The sequence below is a fragment of the Cetorhinus maximus genome, chromosome 24 (genome assembly GCF_964194155.1).
Source record: "Cetorhinus maximus chromosome 24, sCetMax3.hap1.1, whole genome shotgun sequence".
NCBI lineage: Eukaryota > Metazoa > Chordata > Chondrichthyes > Lamniformes > Cetorhinidae > Cetorhinus > Cetorhinus maximus.
The window spans coordinates 33,673,490-33,692,161 of record NC_135902.1 but is presented as its reverse complement, the minus strand read 5'-3'; the positions used below and the strand labels follow the sequence as shown (position 1 = coordinate 33,692,161).

Below are 18,672 nucleotides of genomic sequence, written 5' to 3'. Positions count from 1 at the left end.
GTGACACAAGTTTTGAAATCTAGAAGTGGAAGGAATTGGCTGAAAGAAAAAAAGCAATGGATACTTCTTGGGAATGGAGAATGAATACCCAGTGACATCAAGGTAGCATTTGAATGGGTGTGGCTTCAAGAAACCAAAGTAAAATTGACATCAGTAGGAATTTGGGGTTGTCGGGGGAGCTCTCCTCTGGCTGCAGTCATATCCTGAGGGCAAAAGGAAATGGTTGTGGTTGTTGGAAGCCAATCATCTCAGCCTCAGGACATCGCTGCAGAAGTTCACCAGGGCAGTGTCCTGGACACAACCATCATTAATGACCTTCCTTCCATCATAAGATCAGAAGTAGGGGTGTTTGCTGGTGACTGCACAGTGTTCAGTTCCATTCACAGTTCCTCGGATAATTAAGATGTCCCTGTCCACATGCAATAAGACCTAGACAACATTTATCTTAGGGCTGATAAAGACAAGTAACCTTCGCGGCACGCACGTCTCAAGCAATGACCTTCTCCATCAAGACAGAATATAACCACCTCTCCTTGACATTTAATGGCATTGCCATCATCAAGCCCCCTATTATCACCATTGATCAGAAATTTAACTGGACCAGTCACATAAATACTCTGGCTACAAGAGTAGTAACCTCCAGCTAGTGATTCACCACCTGCCTTCCCTAAGCCTTTCCGCCAATCTACGAGACATAAGTCAAGAATGTGAAAGTATAGTCTCCACTTGCCTGGATGAGTACAGCTACAAAGACACTCAAGAAGCTCGACCCCACCCAGGAAAAAGCAGCCTAGTTTATTGGTACCCTATCCACCAGCTGAAATATTCATTGCCTCCACCACAAATACACTGTGGCTGAAGTGTGTACCATCTACAAGTAATTCACCAAGGCTTCTACCTATCAGCCTGTGGGAGTACCTTCATCACAAGTGTTCAAGAAGGCTGTTGTTCCCCACCAATTTTCTTGAGGGTAATCAGGGATGTTCACTAAATGCTTGTCTTGCCAGTGAAGCCCACATCCCATGGATGAATAAAAAAAAATCTATATGAATGACTTCAATTCAGAAGCTCAATGCAAAATTTGTAGATGATACTAAATTGGGATTAGGGGATGGTTAAAAACCGTTGGGCTGGTGAAAGCTTCCAGGAGTTAAGTAAAACCTGGAAATCAAAAAAATCATAAAATGATGACAGCACGAGAGGGGAGGCCTTTGGCCCATTGTGTGTGCTGGCTCTCTGCAAGAGCAATTCACCGAGTGCCATGCCCTGCCCTTTTCCCTGTAGCCCTGCAAATTTGTCCTTTTCAGATAATGATCCAATTCCCTTTTGAATGCCACGATTGAATCTGCCTCCACCACACCCTCAGGCAGTGCATTCAGTGGCAACAAGGATGGGGGCATGGGGAAATCGTTGTCATAGGCATACTAAAGATGGCAAAAACAGGTAATTGGATGTAGTGGTAAAGCACTGGCCTTCTGCCTCTGAAGCCTAGAAGCATGGGATGGCACTTAACTGTCTTCTCGCTGTAAGGGTCCAATATGAAAGGAGCTTTGATTGTCTCAGTCCAGTTCCTTGGAGGTCAACGGCTAAAACTATCTGTAATTCAGCACTCACAGGATGTCTGACACAGAGAAGTCTCAGAATGGTGTGTGAAATGTAAAAGCTGTCACACCGACTCAGTGCTGGTTCTGAAGTTGAGGCAGTCCTTCTTGGTCAGAGCATGGCAAGCTTTAATCTGCATCTAGCTGTGCTATACCTAACCTGAAAGTACTTGACACTGGGTGCTTGAAATGGCAAGAGTTTAATTCCCCAGCACTAGCAATCCTCACATTGATGAGCACATACATGTGAAGCAGAAGCAGATCCAGATTTTGTACTAGATTGGACAGGAAAAATGTTTTATAACTGTGGAGTAGCAATGAAGAAAGCAAACCAAATGCTAAATTATGTTGTTAGATCAGTAGAGTAAGAATCGGAAACTGTCATGTTAAAACTGTACAGTAATCTGGTCATTTTGCATCTTGAAGGGTGTCTTGGTTTCGGTCAGCAAAACATAAGGAAAGCATTTAAGTTTAGGTAGTACAGAGAAGAAGCACAAGGCTGATGAATGACCCAGGTAATAGAGGAGACTTGGTATGTAAACAACAATGCAGTATGGCTGTCTTCAGAATCCTAAAATCATAGAATTTTTGTTTCTTACATGATATAAAGATTCATTTAATTCTTTGATTGAATATTGACTGGCCCATCCTATAACAGGCTCCAACCTGTGCACATTCTGCTGCTGGTACTACCTTATTGGCCCCACATCCAAGTACTTAAATATGTAGTTCCCCATGAGAACAAAAGCCTTAATTGAAGGAGTCAGGAGTGGTTAATTAAAAAAACATTGTTGGTACATCATTGGATTTTGCGATTGCTGCTTTTCCCCAAAAGGTTTGATATATATTAGATTGTTACATGTAATTGTGATATTGCTAGGCAATATAATTTGTTCCAATCTCCAATAGCTGAAAATGCATAAATCAACTAATCCTGTTGCTAGAAAAGGTAATTTGGAAGGGATTTAACTTGCCTTTCACGCTGAAAGTTTTAACTTTCAAATGTTTACAAAGCTTCTATTCAATAATGTTTTTTACATGTTTAACATAGCAGAATTCTCTTGTTGCTTTGTGAAAACAAACCAGTATGATGATTCAGTCCAGTAGGATGCAAGCTTGAAACATCTTGTAATAAAAACCACGATAGAATCATAGAAACTTAGGAACAGGAGCAGGCCATTTGGCCTTTCAAACCTGCTCTGCCATTTGATAAGATCATGCCTGATCTGATTATGGTCTCAACTCCATTTTCATGTCAGCTTCCTATAACCCTTGATTCCCTTGTCTATCGAAAATTGTTTAACTTGCCTTGAATAAATTCAATGACCCAGTCCCCACTGCTTTCTGAAGAAGAGAATTTCACAGACTTAACCCTCAGAGAAAGAAATTCTCCTCATCTTGGTCTTATTTTTAAACTATGTCCCCTAATTCTAATTTCTCCCACAAGAGGAAACATCCTCCTGGTATCCACACTATCAAATCCCCTCAGGATCTTGTACGTTTCAATAAGATCACCTCTCATCTAAACTCCAATGGATATAGGCCCAACCTGTTGAATCTTTCTTCATAAGATAAGCCCATCATCCCAGGAACAAGTCAGGTGAACCTTCCCTGAGCTGCTTCTAACACAGTTATATCCTTTTCCAAATAAGGGGGTCAAAATTGTATGCAGTACCCTGGGTATAGTCTCACCAAGGCTCTGCACAGCTGTAGTAAAACTTCCCTACTTTTATATTCCACTTCCTTTGCAATAAATGCCAGGATCCCATTTGCCACTTTAGTCACTTGCTGTACCTGCATTCTAACTTTTTGTGATTCATGAACCAGGACACCCAGATCCCCTTGTACCAGAGTTCTGCAATATCTCTCCATTTAAATAATATATTGTTTTTTCTATTTTTCCTGCCAAAGTGGAAAGTTCACATTTTCCATCATGAAACTCCATTTGCCAATTTTTTTCCCACCCATTTAACTTAACCTATATTCCTTTGCAGCCTCCCTACCTCCCCTCGGCAACTTGCTTTCCCACCTATCTTGGTGTCATTGGCAAATTTAGTTGCCATACATTTGGTCCCTATATCAAGCCGTTGATATAGATTGTAAATAGCCGAGGGCCCAGCACTGATCTCTGTGGCACTCCACTAGTTGCAGCTTTCCAAACCGAAAAAGACCCATTTATCTTTGTTCTCTGCTTCCTGTTAGATCAATTGAAGATTTTTTTATAAACACTTCTAGCACATGTTACTTAAGACATTGATTCTATTATCCATTTAGATGGAATTATGAGGACTTCATCTGTTTTGTAAAGACAGATATAATAACATTATATGTGGGAGTTGGATAACACTAGAAGTTTGAACAGGTTAACTTCAAGTATATTGTGAGTTTGTGCATCCTCAAATGTTTGAATGTGGTGCAAAGTAGGAGCAGTGGATGCTTAGTATCCCTTCATAATTAAATTTAATACACTCTGACCTCTCCAGTCCAGAATGCTTGCGATCAAATTTTTTTAAGGGTAAAGGGAGAAATGTGTTTATTGCAATTACTTCGATCAAAATTTTAAATTTAAACTACCTTTAAATTTTGATTTTTCATGATTTTGAAATGGTTGAATCGTGAAAGAAAACTTTCTTGAAGTTTGAAAAACATCCTCCTGGACCTAAGTTCAACCTGACTGTGTTTGTTTTCTTTCAGCTGCTGTCTCCCAGCAATGTAGCAGTTTATGGAGGACTTTGCGCACTGGCCACTTTTGATAGACAGGAACTGCAAAGGAATGTCATCTCCAGCAGGTGAAGATAATATTGGTTTCTTTGCAAATGCTCCAAGGATATGAGCCTCATTTCATTTTACAAGAAGCAAATTATTAAGGAGGCACACTTTTATTTAATAAAAGTGGCTTGATCCCCTTCGTTTATATTGTCCCCTATCTGGGGAAAAAAACAACAGAACTACCTGGAGTTCTATGTAATTTATGAGGTGCTTTTAAAAAAAAAAAATCACTGGAGCAAGCAGTCTGGAATGATGATTGCTGAGCATGTGATTTCAATAATGAAAACAGAAAAATCAGCCAGTGGCTATATGCCTGTATGCCCAACGTGTCTCAGTAGTTTATGACCCATTTAACTGGTGATAAATATCAAACTTTTTTGGCTCAGTTGTGGAGGGGAGTGCACAACTGTTGTGTAAATTGGCTGGATGAAAATCTGAAAGTCTGATCTTTCAGCGCAGCCCATCAAGGTATTGGTAATTGCCGTAATAGAAAAACATGAGAGCATCTTGGTGGCATTGGACAGTCCCCAACTGGGCAAAAGAGGCAACAAGTGTGCCAATTTGCCTCAGATAACAAGTAAACATGAAGGACCTGGCTTTAAGAAAAGCATAAAAGTGAAAAATAATTACTATTATAAAGTAGCAACACAGGAGATCTATGTACACAAAGAGAAATATCAAGAGGCTAATACCAAACATTATACTAATGCACAAAAACATAAGTGTACAACAAGTACGGTAGAGGTAGCTGAAACAATAGGCATTTTAAAAAATTCATTCACGATATGTGGACATTGCTGGCAAGGCCAGCATTTATTGCCAGTTCCTCATTGCCCTCGAGAAGGTGGTGGTGAGCGTTACCTTGATAGGTGTTTTCCATGATGCTATTAGGAAGGGAATTCCAAGATATTGATCCAACGACAATGATGGAACAATTATATAGTTCCAAGTTAAGATGATGCGTCATTGGAGAGGAACATGGAGGTGGTGATGTTTCCACTACCTTGTTCTTCTAGATGGTAGAGGTCATGGGTTTTGAAAGTGCTTTTGAAGAAAGCGCGCACCGTAGTGCATCTTGTGGACAGTACTCACTGCAACCATGGTACACTGGTCATGGAGGGGCTGAATGTTTAACATGGCGAATGATGTCCCAGTCAAGCAGACTGCATTGTCCTGGATAGTGCCAAGCATCTTGAGTGTTTTTTGGAGCTGTACTCTTTCAGGCAGTCAAAAGTATTCCATTATAGTCTTGAAGATGGTGGAAAGGCTTTGAGGAGTCAGAAGGTGAGTAACTTGCCATAGAATTCCCAGCCTCTGACCCACTGTTTTAGCCACAGTATTTATGTGGCTGGTACAGTTAAATTTTGTGTTAATGGAAGCCCGCAGGATGTTAATGTTGTGGGTTTTGTTGATGGCAATGCCATTGGATGTCAGGTGAAGATGATTAGACTTTTTTTTTGAAGATGTTCTTTTCCTGGTATTTAAGTGACAAAGTAACATTTGTCCCACTTATCAATCCATGGCTGAATTTTGTCCAGGGCTTGCTACATGCAGGCATGGACTGCTTCATGATTAAAGGAGTTCAGAATGAAGCTGAACACTGCAATCATCATCGAACATCCCTTCTTATGGCTTTATGATGAAGGGATGGTCATTAATGAAGCAGCTAAATATGATTGGGCTGAGGAAACTGCGTGGAGGAACTTGTGCAGCGATGTCCTGGGGCTGAGACAGTTGGACTCCAACTCAACCAACTTCTTTTTGTGCTAGGTATGACTCCAACCAGTGGAGAGTTTTCTCCCAATTCCCATTGACTTCAATTTTAGTAGATCTCTTTGATGTCACACCTGGCCAAATTCTGCCTTCATGTCAAGGGCAGTCACTCTTAACTCGCCTCTGGAATTCAGTTCTTGTTCATGTTTGGACAATATGTACTGAGGTCAGGTGCTGAGTGGTCCTGGTTGAATCCAAACTGAGCATCGGTGAGCAAGTTATTGGGAAGTAAATGCCACTTGATAAGAATGCAACGACACATTTCAGTGCTTTACTGAAGATTGAGAGTAAGTTGTTGGAGTGGTAATTGGCCAGCTTGGATTGTCCTGCTTTTTTGTGGACAGGGCATACAGGGTGATTTTCCACTTTGTTGGGTGGATTGTATAGAAGCTGTATTGGAACAGCTTGATTAACTTGGCATAAGTCTTCAGCACTCCAGTAGGATGTTGTCAGGTCCATAACCGTTCAGTACCCAGTACTTTTCGCCTTTTCTTGATATCATATGGAGTGAATCAAATTGGCTGAAGACTGTTTTCACCTGGTGCTTCTGGCTAAAGATGGCTGGAAGCGCTTCAGCCTTGTCTTTTGCACTCGCATGCTAGGCTCCTTAATAATTGAAGATGGGAATATTCTTTAAGTGTATATAGTGTATGGAAATTACACTATATGCCATAATGAAAGGAGAATGTGCATATGAATTTTTTGATGTATGTCATGTTGTATTACTGTCTTTGGGCTGCGAACATGTTTCTTGAATGAAATACCATTGTTATTATTATCACATATATCTTTCTCAGTCATCATTGCGATTATGTGTAAAAGCAAAATTGAGCTGTAACTGGAGGGTATAAAATGGAATATGTGCTGATCGCATATGCAGCATATATGGAAAGAATAATTGAATTTTTTCCGGAGAAGGAGCTTGGGAGTCTGAAGTCTCCAGCGATTGGAAGAGAGGGCAACATTTGTGGTATGTATCATATTTTTGTGTTCCGTGTTTTGCATGATGACACGTCATTGTGTGTTTTTGTCCCTACAAATTAGAGTACCAAGTCGATAGACATCTGTTTATTTACTCATTGTACCATCTTCTATCTTGACAGAACAAGGAGAGTCCCCTTGATGTCCAGCTGAACCTGAAAAGTATAGCTCAATAAAACACCAACTTTCATCATTCCACTTACATCAGACATCAACACAGATACACACACTGCAGGAGAAGTAGATAGTGATGTTCAGAAAGGCCTACCAAGTGAGTCACCACAAATTGGTGGGAAAGTACCACCAATGGTGATGTTAGATAAGGGGCCTCTTGGTACAGTGCTGAGGGTCAGCGTGCTTTGAGTCCCTCCTAAGCTTTTATGTGAATACAATGAGAGTGGATCTGCTTTTTAGAGAAGCTTGTATGGCACAGGATTTACACTGAGTCAGTGTCTCTTTGCAGATGGCAATGAAAGGTAGGTTGGAGGGGGTTTAACACTCATCCATTTCCTGCAGAAGTAATGTAATGAAGTTGCGGTTTTATGCACTGCAGTCTGATATTGAAAGCAGGACACCAGTGCCTTCTGCACTGGTGACCTCAGTTACATGAGTCATGCGCACCGGGTAATTACCTCTCATGAAATTTCCCATTTTGGATTTGGAGACTTCAGGATCCAAGCTCCAAGATGGAGTCATGGCTGGCTAAACTCACTTAGAAAAATTTGCCGAACACCATGATAAGTGATTTTGAGACGCTATTGATGTTTGCTATTTTGTACCATCGGATTGAACAGCCTTGAGTACCTTTCAATGTTGGCATGCTTGGAGTAGAAAATGAACAGCCAGATAGCATTCAACTTAGTGGGAGTTCTGAGCCACCGAGTAACCTTGCAGAATTGATGGTTATTGCCACCTATGAAAGTGGTGGCAGCAAAAGAAATCCCAAGCACTTCTGCAGTACATGGGTTTTCTCCTGTGAGTTGGTTATGGAGCCCTTGAACATTGGGGCTTTTTCTGTATGTTCCCTGCTAAACTTCTTTAATTAGAGAAGTGTGCAAGGAAAATCTTACATAGTGCCTGATCGTGTCTCTGAAACATTCCTAAATGCTTCATACATCATGAATTATTTTGAAGCTGTGTTTCATAGACACACTTTCTAATAGCACACGCAAACAACTAGCACAAAGTAAATTGCAAAACACAAGAGTTATGTGCACCAGCAAAACACATTAAACACTTGCACCACTACAATTGTACGACTGAATAAAATTAATTCACTTTTACTATGCCCTGCAGATTATGATTCGTTCAGCAAAGAAAATGTCACTTGTCCAAAAGCAAACAGGGTGACTGTTTGGCCAGATGCCTGACTGAAGTTGACCGCAGTAATGCCCTTCACTGCTTTTGGTGGTGCATTGCAGATGGTTGACTGTACCTCCCGGTCTTTGGTCATAGTTTATTTTGAGTCTGGGTCATCTCATGCACTTTTCATACCATTTAGTGGTATAGCTCTCACCTCATGAGTTAGAGGGCTCTGATCTGAAACAAAATACTTTCAATTTAGCATTTTGGAGTATGGCACAAGCTCGTCATTAATTACATTGCAGTAGATATTCTCTAGGTACAGTGGTGCTAATTACTCTTCTAAGCAGTTTGAGTGTCCTGCATTAATGATGTGCCCATGCTGCCTGATATCTGTTTGTACAACTGTATAACCATGCATATACACTCTGTCATACAAATCAAATATTCATGTCTTTTGCACATGCCTCCACAAACCACTTTCATATCCCTGCAATAACACTTGGCAAAATGAAGCCTGCTGAAAGGTTATCACAACGTTCCACTATGTAGTACAAGAGTAACAGACTTGAACTTATGCATCTCCTTGTTTATGTTAACATAGGTTAAATTTATTTGTGCAATAAATGACAGTCTGGAATTTTGTACATCTCCTTGCTGTTGGCAGAAGGGTGGTGTACAAAAGCCCAGAAACTAGTTGCCTGTTTCTCCTTTCATCTGAAAAATGGTGCATGCCTGAAGCAACCTGAAAAGGAGGAAAAAATAGAAGAGGTTAAATTGTGATACAGCTGATATAATTTATCTGTCCCAATGTAGAATAAATAAATGCGAAATAGAAATCTGCAAAGAAAGACCATTATGCTATACCCTTGTTACTGCAAATGAAAAATTAAATTTGGCACTGGATATTGCATTGTTAGTAAACTGATGAATCTTTAGAGCATCTTCTGATCTTAACATTTATTTTTCTCCCCTGCAAGCTCTTTTAAGTTATTCCTTGAATTGGAGCCTCAAGTTCGAGACATCATCTTCAAGTTTTATGAATCAAAATATGCTTCCTGTTTGAAAATGTTAGATGAAATGAAGGTGAGTCAGAATCTGAGTAAATCAGAAAATTTAATCTTTTTGTAAAAACAGGATGATCCAGGGTGGGTGCCTTTTGATGATCTATCTTATAAATTCTCCCCATTCACATGTTACTTAACAGGCCCATATATGCACATATGAAATAGTTTGCATATTTTCTTTTGGTTGCAAATGTACACAGCGCAGATGTTGGGATTTATAGCCCCATTATCTTTCAATGCTGTTGCATGTGGATAAAGAAGCAAATAGTATATATTTGAATATGTGAAGATACAGTCAGTAGTGCATGGTGCTCTGACGCTGTCACATGGACCATTCAGTATTGTAGACATATGTATGTGTGAATAACGGATAAGCTTGTTGTACTATCTATGGAAATTGATTTAGAACCTTTACAAAAAACTTTAGCAAAGTAGAAAATTTGATTTATCTCCAAGTTTCTCTACTGTTGGGTATTGGTTCATTTTGACAATATTATGTTTACATTTAGCTATTTAGCTTGTCCTCTTTGTATTTTAATACAATGTATTATTATGACACAGCCGTTGGTAAAGGCTGAGTTGTTCAAATCCCAGAGGGAAACTTGAAACAACTGTCATAAACCATTTTTAGCAATTTGTATGTTTCGAGATGCAGGCTTTGAATTCAGTAGTAATGAGACTGCCGAGTCACAAGAGGTTTTTTATAAAATTAAATTAAAAATTTATTAATACAAGAAAGATTGTAAACACATACATATGTCTACAAAATTACTGCTTTAATAGCTACAAAAATCTCCTAATTAATCTGACTCTCAGTTACACTCCTGTCAAGGCAACAGTAAAACTCATAGATTTAACAGACCTCTGGCAAAGCACACCCTGGACAGTCACATTCAAAATGAGTTTCTTTCAGTTTTGGGTCCTTGTAGACAGACTTGAGGTTTACAGGCTGGCGCCTTCTCACACTTGTTGGAACTTAAAATGCCTCTCCCTTACACACAATCTCCTTTATACATACCTTTCTCTTTGAATGTAAATTTTCCATTGTATCAGTAGCCTTTTAACTTTACTTCTTCTAACAATAACATCCTTTCATCCCACCAATTTTATTAGTAAGCAGAAAAAAATACATTGATTGGCATCTTCTAGCTTGGTGTAAGATTTCACCTGCAGTCTTGAATGGTTTCTTTTAACAAATGCAGATTTACACATTACCTTCTACTCTCCTGACATTTATCTAATTACCATCTCAAAACTGCTATACATCAAAGCACCCAGACTAGCCGGCTTTAATTCAATTAAGACACACACACACACAGGCACAGACCCCATTAGAACTCTAATTTAAGAATTAATTTCTAATAACATTATAGACATGAATATATCTTCATGACTTTTTTTTACTGAAAAATTTTCACTTTGAATCCAAGAAAGATTAATAGGAATATTGTCCTAATGGCGAGAGACTAAAAACTAGAGGAACAGAGGTACTCGTGGGTGTCAGGTGCACATATCACCTAAAACCGGTGCACAGATACAAAATTTAATCAAAGAGGCTAATGAAATATTGTCCTTTACTTTAGACAATTAAACTACAAAGGGGAAGAAATATACTTCAGCTGTACAGAGGGTTGGTATGAGAAATACTGGGCTTCACCACATTAAAGCTGCGCAGAGTTTTCTTCATATTTAACCTGGGCTCCACATCTCAGGAAGAATACAATTTTGGCCCAGTTCAGATTTCCCAAATTGTTGCCAGGGCTTAGTTATGAGGGCTGGTTGCTGAACTTCGGTCTTATAGCCTTGAGTGTAGAAGGTTGAGGGTGATCTAACTGAGGTGCTTCAAATGATAAAATTATTTGATAGAGTAGATACAGAGCAGTTATTTCCTCAGATAGGGTAATTCAGAGCAAGCGGGCATGATAAAATTAGAAGCAAGGCCTTTTAGGAATGAAATCAAGAAGTATCTTATCATACAAAGGGTAGTGGAAATGTGAAGTTTTCTTCCTTAAGAGGCTGTGGCTCTAGATCAATTGAATGTTTCAAGACAGGTCGACATTTTTATTAAACAAGGATGTCGAGGATTATAGATCCAAGGCAAGTAAATTAAGTTAAGATACAGGCAGTCTAGTTGAATAATTGAACAGGCTTGAGGAGCTGAATGGCCTATTGCCCTGTTCCTATTTTCCTTTTTAAGCCTTGGCTTCAGAAGGTAGCTTGAGAGGCTGATAACAAGTTGTTTCCACTATTTAATTTTATGCGGTGAAGCCCAGTACTTCTCGTTCAACCCTCAAAGAAAACTAGTAAATAATTGAAAGATGATTTCAACTCAGTGTTTGCCATTGATTTCACGGCATAGGGAAAGTTTATGTAGGAATTCAAACAGCAAGGTGAGCTGAATCTGGTACTGATCCAGATTGAGCCTGATTCTCACATCAGGTAGTTCTTCACTGTCCAGGGAATGGGTTACGTTATTTTGCAGCTAAACCTGATTTTACATAGTGAGATAGTAGACCATTGTTCCCGTTTCTCACTTGTGTTCCATGAGTTAGACCCAATGCATTTATTGAGAGAATTCCAAGAGTAGAATATGGAGTTTGTAGCCTTCTATCTATAAACCATGACATTTCTAAAGTAGTAAAAATGTTATGTAATGGCGAGGAACTGAGACAACATTTGTGATTACTTAGTAATGCCTGAAGACCATGAGCTACTTGGACTGCATTTATGCTTGTTTCTGCAAGGATTCAGTGCATTTTACAATAATTAACTAGGTTCTCACATAGGTTGTAAGCAATAGTATCAGTGATTCATTACGAAACTTCCTGCCCATTTCAAGCTAGCTGCACCAGAGGACATCTGGAAAGTGACATATGGAGTCATCCTTGCATTTTAATCAAGCATTGTTTGGATGTGACAGTAAAGGGCATTTTATGAAGATTTTAGCCACTTAATTTTACTTGAGCATGACCTAATGCCCCATCTCCAAAAGAGGATAGCAAATGAATGGGAAATGCAGATTTACTCCACTTTAGATATGTTGCCTATTCTGCAAATCAGTTCATCCTCCACAAAACTATCTTCCCTTCATTTAGATTTTACTCTGTTAATCCCTGGATTTTATTGTAATTCTGTATGTTTATATTATCCATAACTTTGCAGGTTTCTTGTTTTTATGGAGAAAAAAACTGGTAAAAATTCTATGTTGAGTTTATAACTTTAAACTTTCTTTAAAAACTCTTCAGTTGCTATATGAAGCATATATCTGCACAATCTGCCTTTATCTGCCATATTTGCCATAACGTTACCTAATTCATATCTACCTCAGCTCATCTGCTGCTGAAACCCTCACCCATACCTTTGTTAACTCTAGGCTTGACTACTCCAATGTACTCCTGACCAGCCTCCCATGTTTCATGCTCTATAAATTTCAAATCATCCGAAACTCTGTTGCCTGTGCCCTTCCTTGCACCAAGCCCTATTCACCCATCACCCCTGTGTTTGCTGATCTAGATTGGCTTCTGGTCGAACTGCCTTATTTTTACTATTTTTTTTTTTACAATTCTCATCTGTCTTTTTAAATCCCTCCATGGCCCTGTAATCTCCTCCAGCACCACAACTCTTCAAGATGCCTGTGGTCATCCCTTGAACAGCCCCGATTTTAATTGCTCCACCATTGATGGCCGTTTCTTCAGTTACCAAAGCCCTAAACTTTGGAATTCCCTTCCTAAACCTCTCCACCTCTTCACTTTATTACGTTCTTGTGAAGCACCTTGGGATATTTCATTGCATTAAAGGTGTTAAGTACAAGTTGTTATTGGATGAAGGGGCCAGGAAGTGATAGTTGTGGTTCAGGATGAAAATCTCTTGACTGAATAGATTTCCCCAGTGGTTTTCCATGCTGTGTTTTTTCATGAGTCTATGTGACTAGAGAAAGATTTTAATGCAACAATGCTGGCTTACTTGCTCATTGATTGCACGTGTCTTTTCTTTTTTTTCTTCCCCCGCATGCTCTCTTGCTTTCTCCTTCCCTCCCTCCCTTCTCACAGGACAACCTTCTATTGGACATGTATCTAGCTCCCCACGTGAAGACACTCTACACACAAATCAGGAATAGAGCCCTCATTCAGGTATGTGGAGAAGATGCCATAGAGTTTTGCTTAGTACCTAAGACTCTTAATTATTTTTCAGCTATAAAATATTTTGCTTTTATTATCACTTTTTGTAATATTCAAATTATTTTCAGTAAGTCCCATTCTTTGTATTCCGATTGTGCCACTCCTAGCTGACCACCCCAGCCTGATTTAAATTTTGGTAGACTGTTTAAATTGTGGAATGTAATTTTTAAAAAATCTCTCTAAAATTAGATTGTAATAAATCCTTTTAGTTCCCTTCATTTAGTTATAATCTATATGCAATAAAAATTAGATGATAGTTAGGGACACAATTTCCTTCCTCCTCCAATCTTCAGGCTTTTAAACTTTTCACCTAATGACAACAAATGGAATAAAAGCCCTCCCCACTGTTAGTGTAAACAAAGAGGCAAACATACCGAGGAGCAGTCCATGATGGCACCAAGGTGTTTATTTTCACATTGTTTGGTTTATTTTCATTGAGCAGATCACAGCATTTGTGAAACATTTAGGACAGGGTAACTTCTTGTAATTCTAAAGACAGTGAAATACCAAGTTTCTCGAAAATGCAATTCTGAAATCAGTTTACACTTTCAATAATAGTGGGCCGTGCTGAATCTCAAGTAGTAATGGTAGATTTAGACAATTTAGGAGATTAACCAGTAGAGATTCCAGTGTAACTCATTGCATATGTGCAGTTAAATGTAGAAATCAGAAGTTGCAGTTAGTGATTTTATGCTGCCTCATAAGGTACGCTGTTGGAGTCATCCCAAACTTCTATCAAGTAGAAATCACTGAACCGATGAGAACTTGCCCTTTTACATTGTTAGTCTGGCTGTAAAAAAACCTTTGAAAAAGCCAACATCTTATTGAATGAGGTGTAACTGGGTTTTCAACAGCATGCTAAGATCATAATTACTGCTGAACATACTCACTGGTCTTGAAAAACTAATTTTATATTTGTGGAATGCTAAATTTCTCCATTATAATAAATTTGTTTACAATATTTCAACATCTACCTTAACGCATGGGTATGTTGAATCACTTATTTTGCTGTCTATAAAATTTGAAGTAAAAGAATCAGAACATTTTATTTCCTGGTTTGTTGTCCATGAGAATACTTGAATGTAATTGGCTGTCTATCCTGCTTAATGACATCACTGTTGCTGGATGCCTGGAGATCCACTTAACTTGGTGACAGATTCAAACTGATGTTGGGAAAGGGGAGATCCAGAGCTTATTAGATCTTTGTTGACAGCTTTCCTCAAGGCCAGGTGATCACTGTCACTTTGGTGCTGACCGTGATTACCTTATTAGTAAATATGTGATCTTAAAATGTTGGATTTTGCTATCCCTGCCTAAAAGCCATTGTGTATTTTTAGTATTTCAGCCCATATGTTTCTGCTGACATGAACAAGATGGCCATTTCTTTCAACACCACAGTGGGTGCACTGGAGGATGAGTTAACACACCTTATCCTGGAGGGATTAATCAATGGTAGAATTGATTCACATAGCAAGGTAAGTCTATGCTGTAATCTCCATTTTATATGGGTTCAAATTCATAGGAAATACTGTGTATTCATGGATCGCTATGTCAAATACTGCTTTTGTACCTTTATAGCTATGCAGAAGCTCTATAGTGTTAATTACATTGAGGGTTTATGCAATTGCTGACTTCTGCATTTGTAGTAATTAAGATGGATTGTTCTTCCGTTATCATCTCTTCTCTTGATTTAGTTTGAGAATGTGGAGTTGCTGTTGCAAAGGTTAAGTTCAATTTGTAGTGTTATAAGCTTTTATGTTGGAAGAATTATGAGTAGCTTCTTTTTATGATCTTTCTGTTCCCCATCAATATCTCTGAGAATTCAAAACGGTGCAAGGCAAGACTTGACTATCTTTTTATCTTTTCTATTTCTTACGTTTATTCTGGCTAACTGCCTAGCTGAACTGATGGAGTTCCCCAGAATACGTGAACTTTACTATAATATCAAAAACTTAATATGCAAAGCTTGAAGTAATTATTTACCATTTAATGAATCTATAGTGGATCTTAGAGTGCTAGATAATTGGAATAATTACATCCCAAATTATAATCAACTCAATGATTGAGCATTATAATATTATAATTCACTTTTCCATTCTAATGCTCTAAGAAGGTCCATAAAGATTCTAGGCTTTGTAATTGCTTTCTAGATTGTAACAATAACTGCTTGAGCTGTGAGGAAATACTTTCTTTTCATAATGCTAACATCTTCCCAAGTTGGTATGTCTAGATTTCCAAAAAACATTTGATAAAGTTCTACACACAAGTGGGCTTCCAGGTTAAATCTTGGAAATGGGTAAGAAATTAGCTGAAGGGTAGCAACCATCAGGTACTTGCTATTGTCAGTGTAGATGGGGAGAAGCATTGACTAAGCTACCCTCTGGATCAGTGTTGAGAGCACTATAATTCCTTATTAAATCAGTGACTTGGATTCAGGAGATCAATACAAAGTAGTAAATTACAATTGCAGATGTTCCCAGATTAGATGGGGCAATGGAATTAAAGGAGATGGACTCAGAAATTGCAGAATATTTTGTGCAAAATAGGCAGAGAAATTTAATGCAAGCAGATGTGAAGCACTGCACATAGGAAGAAAAAATAGGTGTAATACACTTAATCAAAAATGGTGTTTTAATTGCTGCAGATGAATTTGAAGGTGTCATAAAGTTCTTGGGATACTTAATGTTCTACATGTCTAAGCAGTGCTGAACAGTGAATTCAATAAAATGATTGAACTATCAAGGCTAAGGAAAAAAACATAATGGGTTGAATTTATGACCAACTGTAAATACTCTGAGCAGATTTTTCCTTGAGTCATGTAACCAGTTCCGGCCCTCAAACAAAGGAGATACCTAAGTGCTGGACACAGAGCAAAAAATTGTCATAAGCTGTATCAACGGCTTGAATTGTGAGGAATAACTAACAAGAGTTGGCCTTTTCAGCTTTAAAAAAAGTCTCTGAGAGGTGACCTTATAGGGGTAATACCATCAGGAGACCCTACATAGTCAGTATGACGAGCTAGGCACCAAATTAAGAAGCAGGACCTCAAAGGTAATAATTTTTGGATTATTACCTGAGCCACGTGCAAATTGGCATAGGACAAATAAGATCAGAGAAATGAATGCGTGGCTGAAAGACTGGTGTGGGGTAAGTGGGTTCCGGTTTGTGGGGCACTGGCACCAGTATTGGGGAAAGTGAGATCTGTACCGTTGGGACGGTCTACACCTGAACCGTGTGGGGCTGGCGTCCTCGCGAACCGCTTAACTAGAGAAGTAGAGAGGGTTTTAAACTGAATAATGGGGGAGAAAAGGATCAAATTTGGGAAGATGTGGTAAACCAAAGATCTGAGACAAGGCAAGAGAGACAGGTATTAATATGGGAAATTATAAATAGACCGTGACAGGAAGGGGCAGAGAGTACAATTCTTAATCAGGTAAGGCTAGACGCTACAAAAATAATAAAAGAACAAAACCACAGGCTCTGAATCTAAATGCACGTAGCATTTGAAACAAAACAGATGAACTGATAGCACAAATAGAAATAAGTAAGTACGATCTGATAGCCTTTACAGAGACATAACTACAAGTTGACATAGGTTGGGACCTGAATATTAAAGGGTACATGACGTTTAGGAAGGGCAGGAAGTTAGGAAAAGGTGGAGGGGTGGTTCTGTTAATTAATGATGGTATTAGCACATTAGAAAGGGATGTCCCAAGTTCAGGAAACCAGGATGTAGAAGCGGTTTGGGTTGAGATGAGGAATGATAAAGGCAAGAAGTCACTTGTGGGAGTGGTGCACAGGCCTCCTAATTGTAACTACACAGTAGGACCGATTATAAAAGAAAAGATAATGGGAGCTTGCCAGAAAGGTAGAGCAATAATCATGGGGGATTTCAATCTGCATATAGACTGGAAAAATCAGATGGGTAAAGGTAGTGTAGATGAGTTCAGAGAATGTTTTCAGAATAAATTCTTAGAGCAGCACATTTTGGAGCCAACCAGAGAGCATGCTATACTAGACCTGGTATTGAGTAACGAGATAGGATTAATTGATAACCTCCTAGTGAAGGCACACCTAGGTAGCGGCGACCATAATATGATTGAATTTTACATTCACTTTGAGGGAGAAACGAGTGCATCCAAGGCTAGTATTTTAAACTTAAATAATGATTATGAGGGCATGAAAGCAGAGCTGAATAAAGTGAACTGGCAAATGGGGTTAAGGGATATGTCAGTAGAAGTTCAGTGGCAGACATTTATAGGGATATTTCAGAGTACACAGAATATATACATTCCAATGAGAAAGGAAAAATTCCAAGAGGAGGGCCCAACATCAGTGGTTAACTAAAAAAAGTTAAAGACTGTATCAAACTTAAAGAAAAAGTATATAATCAATCAAAGATGGGTGGCAAGTCAGAAGATCGGAAAGAATATGAAGAACAGCAAAGAATGACAAAAAAGATTAATAAGGAGAGAAAAATTAGAGTATGAGAGAAAGCTAGCTAGTAATATAAAGACGATTGTAAGAGTTTCTATAGATATTTAAATAAAAAAAGAGTTAACAAAATGAGCGTTGGTCCTATAGAAAGTGCATCTGGGGAATTGATAATGGAAAGTAGGGAGATGGCGGATGAATTAAACAGGTATTTTGCTTTGGTCTTCACTATAGAGGACGCAAGTAACATCCCTGAAATAGCTGTAAATCAGGAAATGGAAGGGAGGGAAAAACTTGGGAAAATTACAATCACGAGAAATGGTAGTGAGCAAATTGTTGGAGCTACGGGCTGACAAATCCCCAGATCTGGATGGACTTCATCCTAAGGTCTTGAAAGAAGTGGCTAGTGAGATAGTTGATGTTCCCTACATTTGGGGACGGTTCCATTATATTGGAAAATAGCAAATCTAACTCCTTTATTCAAAAAGGGAAGCTGACGGAAAGCAGGAACCTATAGGCCAGTTAGCCTAACATCTGTCATAGGGAACATATTAGAAGCTATTATAA

General features: G+C 38.8%; 1 protein-coding gene across 1 annotated transcript in view; it reads left to right on the top strand.

The window, feature by feature from the left end:
* The window catches only part of gps1 (G protein pathway suppressor 1), a 64,521-nt gene that overhangs the window by 31,949 nt on the left and 13,900 nt on the right, over positions 1-18,672 (top strand). The window contains exons 9-12 of the mRNA XM_078570978.1: positions 4,296-4,390; positions 9,407-9,512; positions 13,543-13,623; positions 15,009-15,146. Coding sequence (XP_078427104.1) covers positions 4,296-4,390; positions 9,407-9,512; positions 13,543-13,623; positions 15,009-15,146 — 420 coding nt within the window. The remainder of the gene's footprint in view (positions 1-4,295; positions 4,391-9,406; positions 9,513-13,542; positions 13,624-15,008; positions 15,147-18,672) is intronic.